This window comes from Armigeres subalbatus, chromosome 3 (genome assembly GCF_024139115.2).
Source record: "Armigeres subalbatus isolate Guangzhou_Male chromosome 3, GZ_Asu_2, whole genome shotgun sequence".
NCBI lineage: Eukaryota > Metazoa > Arthropoda > Insecta > Diptera > Culicidae > Armigeres > Armigeres subalbatus.
Genome location: NC_085141.1, coordinates 336,694,660 through 336,711,738, shown reverse-complemented (window position 1 = coordinate 336,711,738; position 17,079 = coordinate 336,694,660). Strand labels below are relative to the sequence as shown.

The 17,079-nt window shown below is 41.6% G+C and overlaps 1 protein-coding gene across 1 annotated transcript in view; it reads left to right on the top strand.

Moving 5' to 3' along the window:
* Positions 1–17,079, top strand: part of LOC134221344 (uncharacterized) — a 123,002-nt gene that overhangs the window by 100,127 nt on the left and 5,796 nt on the right. Inside the window, exon 3 of the mRNA XM_062700540.1 lies at positions 10,211–10,443. Within this exon, the coding sequence (XP_062556524.1) occupies positions 10,211–10,443 (233 nt within the window). The remainder of the gene's footprint in view (positions 1–10,210; positions 10,444–17,079) is intronic.

Genomic DNA, 17,079 nt, shown 5'->3' with positions numbered 1-17,079 from the left:
AATTTTCTTGAATTTCTTTAAAAAAAGAAAAAATTTGAATTTTCTTGAATACGAGATGATCAAGGTACTCCAAAACATTCTCGAGTTCAGCCCACGGTATTTACCAGATCGACCAGGGCTTTTGGAACGTTCTCTTCTTCTTTTTCTTCATTATTATTGTTCGGTTATCAGATCCCCAGGTTGAGATTGTTTCACCTTTCGGCGAAACATGTGGCTGGGTGATGTGCGTAACCACCCATCTAAAAAAGAGGATATTTCCGGCAGCGGCGCCATCCCAATTAAGAAAAGGTCAATACGAATGGATCGTATAGGGTCAGAATATCCAAGGAAATGTATCCCTAATTTATGTAGTGTTTAGTAAAATAAGTGTAGTATGTCGTGTAATAAGCTCAGCCCCCAGGATCGCTATCAAGTAACCAAATATACAGTCCACATCGGAGGTAGAGGACCAGCTCCCAAACAGGTATTACATCCTCCACTGGGACATTGCTGTCTCGCAGCTTAGTGTTCATTAAGTTCATCCACAGTTATCAACCGCGAGGTTTCTAAGCCAGATTACCTTTTATGAATTTGTATATCATGAGTAGAGATGGGCGTTCAGATCCGGAACCGGTCAAATGATCCGAATCTCTAAAGTGAGTGAATGATTTTAACCTTCTTCGGATAGAAAACTTACGAATAAGATGTTGGTCATATTGACCCAGAAATGTAAATGCTTATAAAACAGTCAAATTATAACCGAATTGCGAAGTTTATATACCGTTCGAAAGATAAACTCATCAATTTTGTGGCTATGTGGTATGCTGGTTCTGGATACAATGGCCACCGGGAAACGACTTCCACGGGGACCTTGTCGGTCATATAAGGGGCTAATTCTTCATAGATTCTCTTAAAACGGTAATGTATGGTCCATGAGAGGGCTTCCGATGAAAGTGGCCACTCCTGGTACATGCAAGGTGCCCCCGGGGAACCCGCAGGAGGGGACATTTCCGTTTTAGCACCAAAATATGCCGTGCGGCGGCTCTTTCGCCATGATTTTCCACCAAACAGATAGTTATGCGCTTGAAATCGATAAGTGACCACATTGGCCACTCCTGGTACATGCAAGGTTTTCCTCGGGGAACCCGCAGGAAGGGCCATTTCCCTTTTAGCACCAAAATATACCGTGCGGCGACTCTGTCGTCGTGATTTTCCACAAAATATATGATAATGCGCTTGAAATCGCTAAGTGACCACATTAGCCACTCTTGGAGCCTATGAGGTGCCCCCGTGGAACCCGTAAAAGGGGACATTTCCGTTTTAACACCAAAATATGTCGTGTGGCGGCTCTTTTATCATGATTTTCCACCAAACAGTAGTCATGCACTTGAAATCGATAAATGATCACATTGGCCACTCCTTGTATATGCAAGGTGCCCCCGGGGAATCCGTAGGAGAGGACATTTCCGTTCTGGCACCAAAATGTGCGGTGCTGCGGCTCTTTCATCATGATTTTCCACAAAATAGATGATTATGCGCTCGAAATCGATAAGAGACCACATTGGCCACTCTTGGAGCCTATGAGGTGCCCTCGGGGAATCCGTAAAAGAGGACATTTCCGCCGTGCGGCAGCTTTTTCGTCATGATTTTCCACAAAATAGATGATTATGCGCTTGAAACGATAATTGACCACATTGGTCGCTCTTGAAGTCTACCAGGGCCCCCAGGGAACCCGTAGAATGGGATATTTCCGTTTTAACACCGAAATATGCCGAGCGACGACTCTTTCGGTGTGTTTTCCCACCAAAGAGATGGTTATTCACTCGAAATCAATAAGTGATCACATTGGCCACTCTTGAACCACATTGGCTACATTTGAAACCCATGAGGCTCCCTCGGAGAACACGTAGAAGATGACATTTCCGTTTAACACCGAAATATGCCGTGCGGCGGCTCTTTCGTCATGATTTTCCACAAAATAGATGATTATGCGCTTGAAATCGATAGGTGACCACATTGGCCACTCTTGGAACCAATGAGATGCCCACGGGGAACCCGTAGATGGTGACATTTCCGTTTTTATACCGAAATGAATAAGTGACCACATTTTCCATTTTGGAAGCTATGAAGTACTTTTCCTCAACCGAATTGCTCGCAGTAAATAGCATTCGACGAAAATCCTGCCCTATTGTATCCTATTGAAAATTGGCCAGATCGGACTGTGGGCGCAGAAATTATGGGCAAAATACTAATTTCAGCAGCTACATGGGAAAATCACTTTTCTGGCACTTATGCTCATCCGATTGGCTTGCAATAAGGGGCCCTCCTTAGCCGTGCGGTAAGACGCGCGGCTACAAAGCAAGACCATGCTGAGGGTGGCTGGGCTCGATTCCCGGTGCCGGTCTAGGCAATTTTCGGATTGGAAATTGTCTCGACTTCCCTGGGCATAAAAGTATCATCGTGCTAGCCTCATGATATACGAATGCAAAAATGGTAACCTGGCTTAGAAACCTCGCAGTTAATAACTGTGGAAGTGCTTAATGAACACTAAGCTGCGAGGCGGCTCTGTTCCAGTGTGGGGATGTAATGCCAATAAGAAGAAGAAGAAGAAGAAGTTGCATTCAGCAGAAAGTTTTAGAATGCAAATAAACAAATATGAAAAATAAGAGCTATCTACCTATTAGTGTTATATTAGACTTTTCTTATATATTTCTCAACCCTTTTGAACGAACAATAAAGGCACCATCACCACTAGGTAGATTAATCTTGTTTTTTTTTTCTATCAAATAGGTCATTCATTCTGAACTTAATATCTACAACCTACAAGGTACCCGCAGGGGTCTCACAGAAAGAGAGATTTTTTTATATCAAAATGTTGCGTTTTCATATGAGTTCAGTGCGTGATCTCTCTTGTTCCGGACAGCAGAACGATCGCGCGTTCGGCCGAATTATTGTGTTCTGCATTGCGCGGCCGGTAATAAAATTAATCAGTTCAGTGCGTGATCTCTCTTGTTTCGAAGCGGACTTGGTAGTCATATGGCTACTGCTTCTGCCTCATACGCAGGATGTCGTGGGTTCAATCCCAGGTCCGTTCCATTCTCCTACTTTGTATCTTTCTCTTTATTTCTCATGTTCTAGCAATCTCTAGAACTGGAAATGGACTTCCATACCGTTTCCATTACTATTCCTATACCTTCACCTTGAGTATTCTATCAGTAATCTGCTAGAATTGGAAATGAACTATAGAGCTCGTTTCCTACATCCAATTAGAAATTCCATCAGTTACCTTCTCCTATCTATCACATTGGCAGCTCGTTAACCAAGACGGACCTCTGCCTCTCCAACCTAACCCAGAAATTCCAACAAATTCCGCATGAACTCGTGGCAAGTGCAGAGGTATATTCGGCTTGCAGTGGGCGAGTGATTGCATAATCATTTCCTCCCCTTCCCTATATTGACTTGCATTCTGACGTGGCAGGCGCCAGTATGACCTAACAAATGAGATCACCAGTACTTGTACATTGAAGATATGTGCTAGTCCCAAGCAAACATCTGTTGGTTCCCTGTGCAAGAACAGCTGATCTGGTCATAATGGAGTAGCAACTACGAGCAGTCAATCAAGCTCAAGCTCAAGCTCAAAATGTTGCGTTTTCATATCATTGTCCACGGTGATCGGTGAAAACCTCAAACTTCTATGTGTCGATATTGAAGGGACCATCGACTAATGGTAATATCGAGATGCGGAATAGAAAATCCTTGGAGAGCTGTTCGAAGGAATCATCACAGTAGTCCAGAAACTATTTTTTAATTTGACTCAGTATACTCAATTTCAAATGAAGAACAATTTCAAGCGCATAACCAACTTTTTGAAGACTTGTGGCCAGGGTAGACAATGATAGACGAAGATAGAGCTGCCGCAAGCGGCACAGTACATTTGATATAACCATGAAAATGTCCTCTCCTACGGGTTCGCAGGGCATCTCAAAGGTTCCGAGAGTAGACAATATCACTAATCAACTCCAAGCACATGACCATCTGTTTGGTAGAAAATAACAAAAAAAAGAGCCACCGCACGGCATATTTTGGTGTTAAAATGGAAATGTACTCTTCTACGGGCTCCCGGGGGCACCTCATAGGTTCTAAGGGTGGACAATATGTCAATAATCGATTTCGAGGGCACCTATTTGGAGGAAAATCACGACGAAAGAGCCGCCGCATGACATATGTTGGTGTAAAAATGGAAATGCCATCTTCTACGTGTTCTCCGAGGGAGCCTCATAGGTTTCAAATGTAGCCAATGTGGTCACTTATCGGTTTAGAGCGCACGTCCATCTGTTCGATGGGAAAACACCAAAAGAGCCGCCGCATGGCTTATATTGGTGTAAAAATGGAAATGTCCCCTTCTACGGGTTCCCTGGGCCCCCCTCATAGGTTCCAGGCGTTGCCAATGTGGTCACTTATCGATTTCAAGCGCATAATCATCTATTTTGTGGAAAATCATGACGAAAGAGACGCCGCACGGCATATTTTGGTGCTAAAACGGAGATGTCCTCTCATACGGAATACCCGGGGGCACCTTGCTTGTACCAGGAGTGGCCAATGTGGTCATTTATCGATTTCAAGCGCATAACCATCTGTTTGGTGGAAAATCATGACAAAAGAGCCGCCGCACGGCATATTTTGGTGCTAAAACGGAAATGTCCCCTCCTGTGGGTTCCCCAGGGCGCCTTGCATAAACCAGGAGTGGCCAATGTGGTCATTTATCGATTTCAAGCGCATATCCAAACCATTTGTTTGGTGGAAAATCATGACGACAGAGCCGCCGCACGGCATTTTTTGGTGCTAAAATGGAAATTTCCCCTCCTGCGGGTTCCCCGGGGGCACCTTGCATGTACCAGGAGTGGCCAATGTGGGCTTTCATCGATTTCAAGCCAATTATCATCTATTTTGTGGAAAATCATGACGACAGAGCCGCCGCACGGTATATTTTGGTGCTACGATGGAAATGTCCCCTCCTGCGGATTCCCCGGGGGCACCTTGCATGTACCAGGAGTGGCCAATGTGGTCACTTATCGATTTCAAGCGCATAACCATCTGATTGGTGGAAAATTATGACAAAAGAGCCGCCGCACGGCATATTTAGGCGCTAAAACGGAAATGTCCCCTCCTGCGGGTTCCCCGGGGCGCCTTGCATGCATAAGGAGTAACCAATGTGGTCATTTATCGATTTCAAGCGCATAACCATCTGTTTGGTGGAAAATCATGACAAAAGAGCCGCCGCACGGCATATTTTGGTGCTAAAACGGAAATGTCCCCTCCTGCGGATTCCCCAGGGCGCCTTGCATAAACCAGGAGTGGCCAATTTGGTCCTTTATCGATTTCAAGCGCATATCCAAACCATTTGTTTGGTGGAAAATCATGACGACAGAGCCGCCGCACGGCATTTTTTGGTGCTAAAACGGAAATTTCCCCTCCTGCGGGTTCCCCGGGGGCACCTTGCATGTACCAGGAGTGGCCAATGTGGGCTTTTATCGATTTCAAGCGCATTATCATCTATTTTGTGGAAAATCATGACGACAGAGCCGCCGCACGGTATATTTTGGTGCTACAATGGAAATGTCCCCTCCTGCGGATTCCCCGGGGGCACCTTGCATGTACCAGGAGTGGCCAATGTGGTCACTTATCGATTTCAAGCGCATAACCATCTGATTGGTGGAAAATCATGACAAAAGAGCCGCCGCACGGCATATTTTGGTGCTAAAACGGAAATGTCCCCTCCTGCGGGTTCCCCGGGGGCACCTTGCATGTACCAGGAGTGGCCACTTTCGTCGGAAGCCCTCTCATGGACCATACATTACCATTTTAAGAGAATATATGAAGAATTAGCGATCGAATGGCATATATGGAGCGATTTTTATGCTCCCCTTATATGACCGACAAGGTCCCCGTGGAAGTCGTTTCCCGGTGGCCATTGTCTCCGGAACCAGCATATCCCCACATAGCCACAAAATTGATGAGTTTATCTTTAGAACGGTATATAAACTTTGTAATTCGGTTAAAATTTGACTGTTTTATAAGCATTTACATTTCTGGGTCAATATGACCCTAACATCTTATTCGTAACTTTTTTGTGGGGTCGTTCCTGTTTCACCTTAAAATACTTTTTTCATGTCAGATGCTTCATTTCCACAAAATATTAAAAGTCAAGAAATTTCAGAACGATCGGATTATCATGTAAAAAGTTATTCTACTTTGAAGTTTCGTTTTGGGTCATATTGACCCCAACATCTTACTAAGGTTAAAAGATCCGGTTCACCAGATCAGCAAATTATTTGACCATTTATAAGGTAATAATAAAATAAAAGTTCATTCTTTGTAATCCAAACGCTTGTAAACAAGAAACGGTAAAGTTATTGTCAGTACGGTTCAAAAGTGTGAGCCAAAATGACGAAGGTTTCACTTTTTTGCATTCTCCTTACGTTTTGTTCTAAGGATCGGATCCGGTTGAAAGATCCGGATAATTAGAATGAATGACTCAGATCTGATCCGTTCATCAAAGTGATCCATTTTGCCCATCTCTAATCATGAGGCCAACACGATAATACTTACGGGCTTAGTGGTCATATGGCTACTGCTTCTGCCTCATACGCAGGAGGTCGTGGGTTCAATTCCAGGCCCGTTCCATTCTCCTACTTTGTATCTTTCTCTACATTTCTCATGTTCTAGCAATCGCTAGAACTGGAAATGGTTTTCTACACTGCTTCGTTTCTCTATCCTAAACTTTCAAATTGACTATTATAGCTCTCGTTAACCAAGACGAACCTCCGCCGTTCGAACCTAACTAAAAAATTCCAATTAATTCCGCATGAACTCGTGGGAAGCGCAGAGCTATAATTCGGCTTGCAGTGGGCTAGTTAGGGGCGTGCGGACGTCCCCTGCCCAGGCGTAGGGACATCACTGGCAGTATCAAATCCTATTAGCTCCTGATGGAATGTTAAGCGATGCAAGGATACATTGGTCAAAACTTAGTTCATCGGATAGATCATATGCTCAACATTTCAAAACGTATTGGAGAACCGAAAACCCCTGCAGTATCTTGTAAAAGAAATGAGTGCAATCAGTTCGGTTCAAAGGATCTACTGGGATGTTCAACGATGCACGGATACATCTTACATGACTTGATTGATCGGGTAGATCACATGTTCTGAACTATAGGACGTTTTGGATAACCAAAAAGGCCTGCAATAGCTGGTAAAAGGATACATCTCTCATGATTATCGGGTAGATCACATATTTTGAATTCCAGGACGTTTTGGAGAACCTTAAAGGGCTTGTAGTTGCTTGTAAAACTAATCAGTGAAATCCTATCGGCTCAATGAACCTGCTGGGATGTTTGGCGATGCACGGATACATTGGTTGATCGGGTAGATCACATGCTCTGAACTCCAAGACGTTTTGGAATAGTGTACGTTTATTCAAACCTCGATTAATTTATGTGTTGTGACCACATGGATACTTTTGGACATACATCCCGGTTTAGGAAATTTCGTTTCTAGACATATTCTCTGCTGTAGTCGACAATATGTACCTCAGAGAATGATTAATTATTTGCGAGCGTCTTAGGGGAAATATGTACACGGCTTAACGACTATTTTCTTCCTTTTACTTTCACCAATTAATTTTTGTGTATCATACAGTTACGTATTTCGTCGTCCACTTGAGGACTTCTTCAGTGTGTCGATAACAAAAACATTGAAGAAGCCCTCAAGTGGAGGACGAAATACGTATCTGTATGATACACAAACTTAAATTAGTGGAAGTAAAAGGAAGAAAATAGTCGCATAACCGTGTGACTCCATAGAAGTTTAGACACCGGAGACGAGCCAGCCTAGGGCTGGAAGTCTCCTTAATAAAGACAATAAAAAAAGTTTGGAAGGCCTAAAAAAAAAGAAAACCTTGTTCATATTCGGATCGGAAATGATAAATGAAACAATTTTAAAAAAGATATTGCTTTTGAATTATTAACATTTTTTCATATTTTTCCGGTAGATATCTTGGGTTGAGTTTGAGATTCTTTCGGAGAACATTGAACAGGTCGTATTACCGAATTGATCACTGGCTTCCAATCTAAATATGACCTATCCGTCCTGGAGAGGTTAAGGGCAATCACGACATAGTCCACAAATGGCTGCCACAATGGCCATCCTAGCACTCACCTTGCGTTTTCGACAGCCCGTATGTCACCTATCTGAAAAATCGCTTTTTTGGGCATGCTGCAACAAATCAAAAATGAAAACTTCCAGAAATTGAATAATACTATGGAGCCGTTTTTAACGCGGATTGTTTTCAATCGGTTATGGTCTTCAAATCAAATGAAACATTGAGTTGTGAAGGTGAAAAGTGAAAAAGCATCGTCTTAAAAATCGTGGAAATTCTTTAACACAAGTAATTGATGAAAACTATCCGCGCAAAAAGCTACCTCATAATGTATATAGTTCCTTATCCATAATTGGATTTCAATACGGTAATTTTTCCATTTAAAATAAAGCATCAATCGACGCTACATTTCAAATAAACATGGGCCAGCCACAGCACGATATTTTCCTTTCCTCATCGAAAATAAGAAAAAGCACCGTCACCAGGTAAACAAAAATTATCTTTCGCATTTGTACTACAACGCTTCCAAATAAAGCAGACGTCTTTGCAAAACTTTCATCTTTGCCAAACCAACTCAGCGAAACTGACCTTCTTTCTGCTCTGCTCGCCATTGAGCCTTCTTCTGAATAGAAGCAAAGATCCGACTCAGAACACCGCAAACCGGTAATTTCTCGTTGATGGCCTCTCAACGACCTGGGAGCACCACTATTGGTGCTTTTGGTCCGCAACGTCAGTTTTCCCCATAAATACAAATGGCAAGGTGTTAAAAACTTAAGTTTTCAACATTTTTTATACTTTTCTTTTTTGACTACCTGCTTGTGCAGCTTTGGCTGCTTTGCAATTCCAATCTTTTTAGCAGAACGATGAAAACGAATGGATTCGGGTTACCATTCGTTCTGGTTCAGTAGGATTACCATAATTTTAGCAACGAACACGTGAGGTTTTATTTTCCCAAGAATTTTCTCTCTCTTTGAAAGCGAAATTCAATTGGCTACCGGCATTATAATATTAATATTGTTTCGGATTTGAAATGATAATTGTTCGTTTTGTGCTTTTTTTCTATTTCACTACCTCTCTATCATGCTTTTTCCGAATCCTACATGTGCTTAGTGCTTCAAAATCTTACAGCCAAAGCATATTTGTGTATCCTTTACCACCCAGTAAAAAAGGAAATCCACATTTATCCTCCCAGTATTTATAAAGCCTTTCTCGTTCATTACGATTTCGTAAGACGGTTTCCTAATGACCATTTGAAAAAGACGTTTCGCAAATAGTTATATCGTTGCTGAATTTGAATTAACATTTTTTATTAAATAAAATCCATTGAATACGACCAATCTGACACATGCTATTTTCGCCTTCCCACGGACTCCATTCCATTTTTTGGTATCTGTTTTGTTTTGGTATCTGTTTTATTGATTCATGGAATTGGGCAAGCCTTGACACAAAAAGTTCGTTCGAAATAGGAAAGCGAACAAATCTATCCAATCAATTGAATGAAAGTTTGATTTTGGAGTGAATATGTAGCTATTCGCTCTATCATATCATTCGAGAAAAAAACATCTGAACGAAGATGAAGATCTTAAATGGCACAATAAAAATGGTAATCCGCTTTGTTAGTATCGTTTCGCAAAATTTCTTAAGCCACAAACAGATGGTATCCCTACACCGGACACACAAGTTCTCACGCTGTTGAGGTTTTTAACTTGTGCCATTTTCAACCGAAAGTGTTCCGGTAAATGGATTGGCGGGTATTTTTCCATCACCATCTGCTTTTCGTTCTCTGCCAACTTTTATTAGAAAGTAGTCTATAGGAACCTTTTTCGAGTAAAAATAAAAATATGATAACGAGGTGAACGTGACAGACAAGATCATCGAGTGGCACGTGTTGGTATCGATGTTCCGCCTGTTTTCCTTCTGAGAAACCGACTAAAGTGTAAAAAATGTAAAGCACTTCGCATAACCCCCCAAAAAATAAGTGATTGAAATGTAAAGACCAGACGCAGCATAAACGTCGCGTAATTGAATTTTCATTTTTAAACAAAACATTATTTTCTCTCCCTCCATCCCGCAGCCGACCCATTACGTGACGATAACGACCCACAAGGAAACCGGCGACACGACCGACAGCCCCGAGGTGGAACGAATACATCTGAAGAAGCTGGTCGCCCAGATGAAATCGAACCTGTGCAACGTGTCGGTGCTGAGCGAACCGGACCTGGAACTGCTCTCCAACATGGACCCCAACTCGGTGGCGGACATCACCGGGCGGGACTTTATCGAGCAGCTCAAGGAAGCATCAGGCAGGTTAGGGGGCCAGGAGACCGGATGTGGTTCTGGTTTCTAGAAACCCCCCATCATCTAAATGCGTCTCTCTGAAGCAAATTATTTTCGTTTGTTGCAATTTTGGTTTGGTTTGAGTTCTCGCACTGAGTATCTTATGGGGTAATTATTGTTAGTAGATTCTTTTCCGAAATAAATTTATCGATGTTTCCTATTTGAATGCAACTAAATCTTAGAATTTTCATAATCACTGTTTATCCTACTACACTGAATAGTCCGGTGAAAACCACCCGACTTTTTGCTATCAAAATCATATAAAAAATATCAATTATCAAAGGATTGAATCAATGAAAAGGTTTCTTTCACTATTATGCCCATGTGATACTAAGTACGAGTGTTGCTTTTTGTTGATTTGACGGGTGTTCTTTGTAGATGATTAGTAATTTAGGTTGATTTATTTGTTCTTTTAAGTTTCGTTATGTATTGAAAACACATTGGTTATGAATTTGCTTATTGTAGGTAATTGCTTTTCATCGAGTTGAAACATCAAACTTTGTCCTTTCATTAATGTCAACTTGCGGATGTGTTAAAATATCTCAGGGTAAAATCCACAAAAATTCTATCAGAAACTCCCTCTAAATTTCTCCCGAAATCTTCCCCGAAATTCTATTAGGAATTCCTCCTAAGCTCCGATGGATGTTCCCCCTTAAATGCTGCAGAAAATACCCCCGGGATTCCTCCAAAAATTCATGCCTCCCTTGCCCATAAGAATTACTCTGGCAAAAATCCTTCGAAAATTCTACCCAAATATGTACCGAAAAGTTCTTTCAAAATTCCTGCGAAAATGTCCCCGAAATTCCTCCGGAAATTCTTTTCCGTCTTCAGAACTCCTAGGGTAATTTTTCTGAAAATCTTTTCAAAAACTTCTGAAAATTCTTTCCAGAAAATCTTCCCGAAACTCCACCGAACATTGCTTCTAGTATTCCTGCGGAAATCCCTTGAGGATTTTCTTTTTCGAAAATTCTCCCAGAACTTCAACCGGGAGTTATCCAAGGTTCATATCTCGGGTACTTTTCAAAAGGACGTATGTGATTTTGTAAACAAAGATTCAAACGTCGATTTGTCCAATTCGATGGCACTCCCACGCAAACGAACAACACCAACAGGTAGCCGAAGGCTTCCCCTACCTGGCTGTGGTGATGATCGGCGTGGGAGTGCTATCAGATTGGAGAAATCGACGTTTGAATCTTTGTTTACAAAATCACATACGTCCTTTTGAATAAGTATCCGAGATATGCAAACTCTCCCTAGAAATTGCTCCAAATTTCTCCGGCAATTCCCCTCCGGATTCTCCGAAAATTCTCCACCGAATTCTTCCGGAAATTGCTTCAAAAAATCTTGCAAAGTCTCTCAAAATTTATTCCGGAAATTATCCTCGAAATATCTCCGGGAATTCCCCACAAATCCTCCGGCAATTCCCCTTCAAATTTCTTCGGAAATTCCACCCGTAATTCCACTGGAAATCCTCCTAGAATTCTTTCGGAAATTCCCTTCATAAGTCCGACGGAAACTCCCAACTCTAAGGCTCCTGAAAAAGTTCCTTCAGCAATTCCACTAAAAGTTTGGCCAGTAATTCCTCTGAAAATTGTTCAAAAATTGTTCCTCTGAAAACTGTTCAATTGTTTCGAAAGAATTGCCGGAGGAAGGGAGGCTAGAATTTTCGGAGGAATCCCGGGGGAAGTTTCTGTAGCATATACGAGGGAATTTCCGGTTGAACATAGGAGGTAGTTCCTACAATAATTTTGGCGAAGATTTCCGGAGGAATTTGGAGGGAGTTTCCGGTAAAATGTTTGATGTTTTTTTTCAAAGGATGGCTTGCAGGGCCTGACACAAAACCCTCTAAATTTCTAGAAGATCATTCCCTTTTAATTTCCCGTGTTCCTCCAGAAATTCCTCTGGAAGTTCTTCCAGGAATTTCTCCGGAAGTTCCTCCAGGAATTCCTCCGGAAGCTCCTCCAGAAGTTCCTGCGGAAATTCCTCCGCAAATTCCGTCGGAAGTTCCTCCGGAAATTCCTCCGCAAATTTCTCCGGAAATTCCTCCGGAAATTTCTCCGAGAATTCCTCCGGAAATTTCTCCGGAAATTCCTCCATAAATTCCTCCGGAAGTTCCTCCAGAAATTCCTCCGGAAGTTCCTCCAGAAATTCCTCCGGAAGTTCCTCCGGAAATTCCTCCGGAAATTCCTCCAGGAGTTCCTCCGGAAGTTCTTCCAAGAGTTCCTTCGGAAGTTCCTTCAGGAATTCCCTCGGAAGTTCCTCCAGTTCCTCCAGGAATTCCCCCGGAAATTCCTTCAGTTCCTCCAGGAATTCCTTCGGAAGTTCCTCCAGGAGTTCCTCCGGAAGTTCCTCCAGGAGTTCCTCCGGAAGTTCCTCCAGGAGTTCCTCCGGAAGTTCCTCCAGGAGTCCCTCCGGAAGTTCCTCCAGGAATTCTTCCGGAAGTTCCTCCAGGAATTCCTCCGGAAGTTCACCAAGAAATTCCTCCGGAAGTTCCTCCAGGAATTCCGCCTAAAGTTTCTCCAGTAATTCCTCCAAAAGTTCCTCCAGGAATTCTTCCAGAAGTTCTTCCAAAAATTCCTCCGGAAGTTCCTCCAGGAATTCCTCCGAAATTTCCTCCAGGAATTCCGCCGAAAGTTTCTCCAGGAATTCCTCCAAAAATTTTCTCCAGAATTTCCTCCGGAAGTTCTTCCAGGAATTCCTCCGGAAGTTCGTTAAACGTTCTTCAAGAAATTTCTCTGGAAGGTCCTCCAGGAATTCCTTCGGAAGTTCCTCCAGGATTTCCTTCGGAAGTTTCTCCAGGGATACTTTCGGATGTCTCTCCAGGAATTTCTTTGGAAGTTCCTTCAAGAATTCCTCTGGATGTTCTTCCAGGAATTCCTCCGAAAGTTCCTCCAGGAATTCCTTTGGGAGTTCCTCCAGGAATTCCTTCGGAAATTCCTCCAAGAAGTTTTTCCAGAAAACCGAAAAGTTCATTCAAAAATTCTTCCGGAAGTTCGAAGTTTCAAAAGTTCTTCCAGTAAATCCTCCAGAAGTTTCTCCAGGAATTTCTCCTAAACTTCTTCAAATAATCCTCCGGAAGTTCCTTTATAGAAGCGTCCGGAAATTCCTTCATCATTTCATTTAGTAGGTGCTCGAGAAATTCATTCCAGAAATTTCTCCGAAGCTTCCACCAGAAATTAGTTGGGATGTTTCCCCAGGAATGCTTCTGGAAGCTTCTCCAGGAATTCCTTCGAAAGTTCTATCAAATTTCTTCCAGGTATTCCTCAAGGAGTTCATCCGGACTCCCTTAGATAATTCTTCCGGAGATCCCTGCAGGAATGCTTTAGGAATTTTCTGAAGCATTTCCTCCAAATTCTCTTTGAAATTTTTTCTGTAGTCCAGAAATTCCATGGGAGCTATTGCGAAATTTCACCGTGAAATCTTTTAGAAACCTACCGGTGTATTATTTAAAGTTTTATGAATGTTCCCTTTCGAATGTCCATCAGTTTTTCGTCAAAAAATTTCTCCTGAAGTTCTCCCTGAAATCCCTACGGCAATTCCTCCAAGAATTCTTCATAAATTACTTCAAGAGATCTTCAGAAATTTCCACTGCACTCCTTTCGGATCTTATAGAACATATCTAACCCAACTCCACCCTACCTCCGCAATCCCTCCAGGTATTTCCTAAAACATTTCTCCATAAAGCCCCCTGGAAAATCGTTTTTGAATTCTTCAGTAGTTCCTCCAGAAATCCCCTGGACATTTCTAAACAAATTCCTGTAGAATGCATACGAAAATTTCTCTGAAAATTATGTATATTTCAAATTCTCTCAGCAATTCCCAAAGAAACATTTACAGAAACGCTTTCCAAAAGTCCCTCTATTTTTTGCCACTCAAATGTCGACCCTTAAAATTCTTTCAGAAAATCTCCTGCCTTCTCTTCCTGAAGTTCCTTCAGGAGTTTCCACGGAAATTACTTCATTACTAGGTCGCCATCTAATAATTTCTGCATACTTGGGAGTAGATAAATTTTATATGAACTTGACTGAAAATATGTTTTTCTGGTATGATAAACTTACTAAAGAACGCTTAACAAAATGTACGAAACTGGCTTAACATTCCTCCAAAATAATTGGTCCTTACACGATTCGGTTCCTTCATAGTGGGCGTCGCACTGATCGGCTGGGTTACATCTCTTTAGGCTGGGTCACATCTCACATCGGTCTTTAGATTCTTCTAAAGAAATGATAAACAAACGGCCAGGATGATAATTGTGGAGTTTGTTATGTTATTTAATTTTATATTTTATATTTATTTAATATGCAAGCGAGAGTTCCCAGAAAAAACCTTTTGCCTTTGATAGTTCAGCACTATAGATAGTGGAATATATAGATGAGCGAAGATAAATCCTCTGTCTCCAAACGAACTGTCAAACGTGTCTCCAAATGAGCATTACGTCACGATTTCAATGGAAATGTTAAGGGCTGTGATGTCATATTCGCGTGTGCACGGTCAAAAAACCGACTCAGCCATGCTTTCGCTCATCTATAGATTCTACTATCTATATTCAGCACTGTTCAACACATGTATCTGACAACCAACTGCTTTGATTATAATTAATTCGACTATCAGTATCATATAGTATCATGCCTACTTTGATGATTTCAAAGCCTTTGCTTATATAGTAAACAGAAATTATATTTCGTTATCAAACAATCACTTTGACAACAGTAGAAAATTAGAGCAAATAAAATTTATGTCGAAGCGTTGCTCTGTTTCACTGGGTAATGTGTCTTTGATCTGATCTCAACATATCTATGATGGGACTAATCTCCGATGTTTGGTACAGTTTTTTCATATGTCTGCATGCTCGAGGTCGAGACATTCGGAAGAGATTTTCACTCTCGCTCCTTCTTTTCCTTTCGTCTGGACACACTTTTACTTCAAATTATTTTTTTATAAAAATGACAGAAAAGCAACGTGAATTTTTTAACATGTGCTAGCGACCGCAGGTAGACAATAAACCAAAGCATAAGACCCCCTGAACGCAGGTAGATAATCGCGACGCGATACGATCGCTCGGCGACTGCGATTCTGTCGCCGTTGGTATGGAAGCGTAAATGGAACATTGCCTGCAGCGACCCAACAACAATAGAATCGATGCGACTAGCTGTCGCTATCGCGGTAATGAGATCCTTAAATCGAATAACTTGCCGCAGTTGCGCTCTATGACAATCAATACAAAAGTTTGTTTGCTTAGAGTTCTCCAAATATTTCGAGCGAAACTTACCACTAATTGAATTTGATATACCATGCGTCTCCATCTATTAGACATTTTTTGCGCTCGATAATTCTGAACCCACACTCTACTTCTATGCAGCCCTTACTCGCTTGAATGACATTTCAGAAGATATTCATCTGCTATATTTTCATTTATGCGAACTTCAGCCTTGGTGTTCCCCTTTCATACGCAGCAATCGGCGAAGAAATTATTTAATAAGAGGAGTCATAAAGTCCAGATCATTTAGAAATGGGGCACTTTTAAATGTGTGTATTTTTTAATCTTTTTGTTCAATCCAAAAACTTTCTAAAAATCTTATCTTATCTTTTCTCTTCCTGCATGGCGAATATTTTGAAACCACGTTAGTTTCAAACTGTGAAAAAATAGAACGGTTTACTAATTATAAAATACTGTGAAAAACTTGCATATCCGACAACTTAGAACGTCACTAATTCCAAAATGTCCCATAATAATAAAGTGCCCCAAAAAACCATTCGAAAAAACTTATACTCTTCATTATGCCACCTAATGAATGATCCCATATCAAAAAGCTAATAACATTCATAAGTTAATGAAAAGTATAAGTTTCCGAATGTATGTGACTAATGCGATGTATAAGTTTTTTCTTATACATGTCATTAAGCGCCTGCTTTGGCAAAAAAGTATTAGAAAAATTAATAATTAACAACATTAATTTTTTTTACGTGTACAATTCATATAAGGATGAGTTTGGAGCGAAAGGCCGATTCTTTTTTCAGATGCTTTCTAGTAAGGAGCATATTATGAGCCCCAACTAATAAAACACCTTTTGAAACGCGTTGTCTTCCATGTCCTTATAAATAAAATCTACAAGCGACGAGTCGGAACAAGGAAAATGTTTTGGATTGTAAAATGTTTATTTTCTCAAAAAACAAATTCTAAAATTACGCAAAGCTTTGAACAACTGACAATCACCCGACCAGTTAGTCATAACGAAATTTTATCACAATTGAGGGGGGTTAGAAGCAAAGGGGTGTAAGTGACATTTTGGCAAAATTGAGTTGACTAAAGCATTTCATTTCATTCATTTCATTTATTTAGTTAACATCTAAACAGATAACACTGAATCAACAATTTGACGCCACAATGTACGGTTCGGGGCCGCATCTCTCCATCCTCGGATACGCCCCACGCTCGCCAAGTCGTTCTGCACCTGGTCTGCCCATCTCGCTCGCTGCGCTCCACGCCGTCTCGTACCTGCCGGATCGGAAGCGAACACCGTCTTTGCAGGGTTGCTGTCCGGCATTCTTGCAACATGTCCTGCCCATCGTACCCTTCCGGCTTTAGCTACCTTCTGGATACGCCGT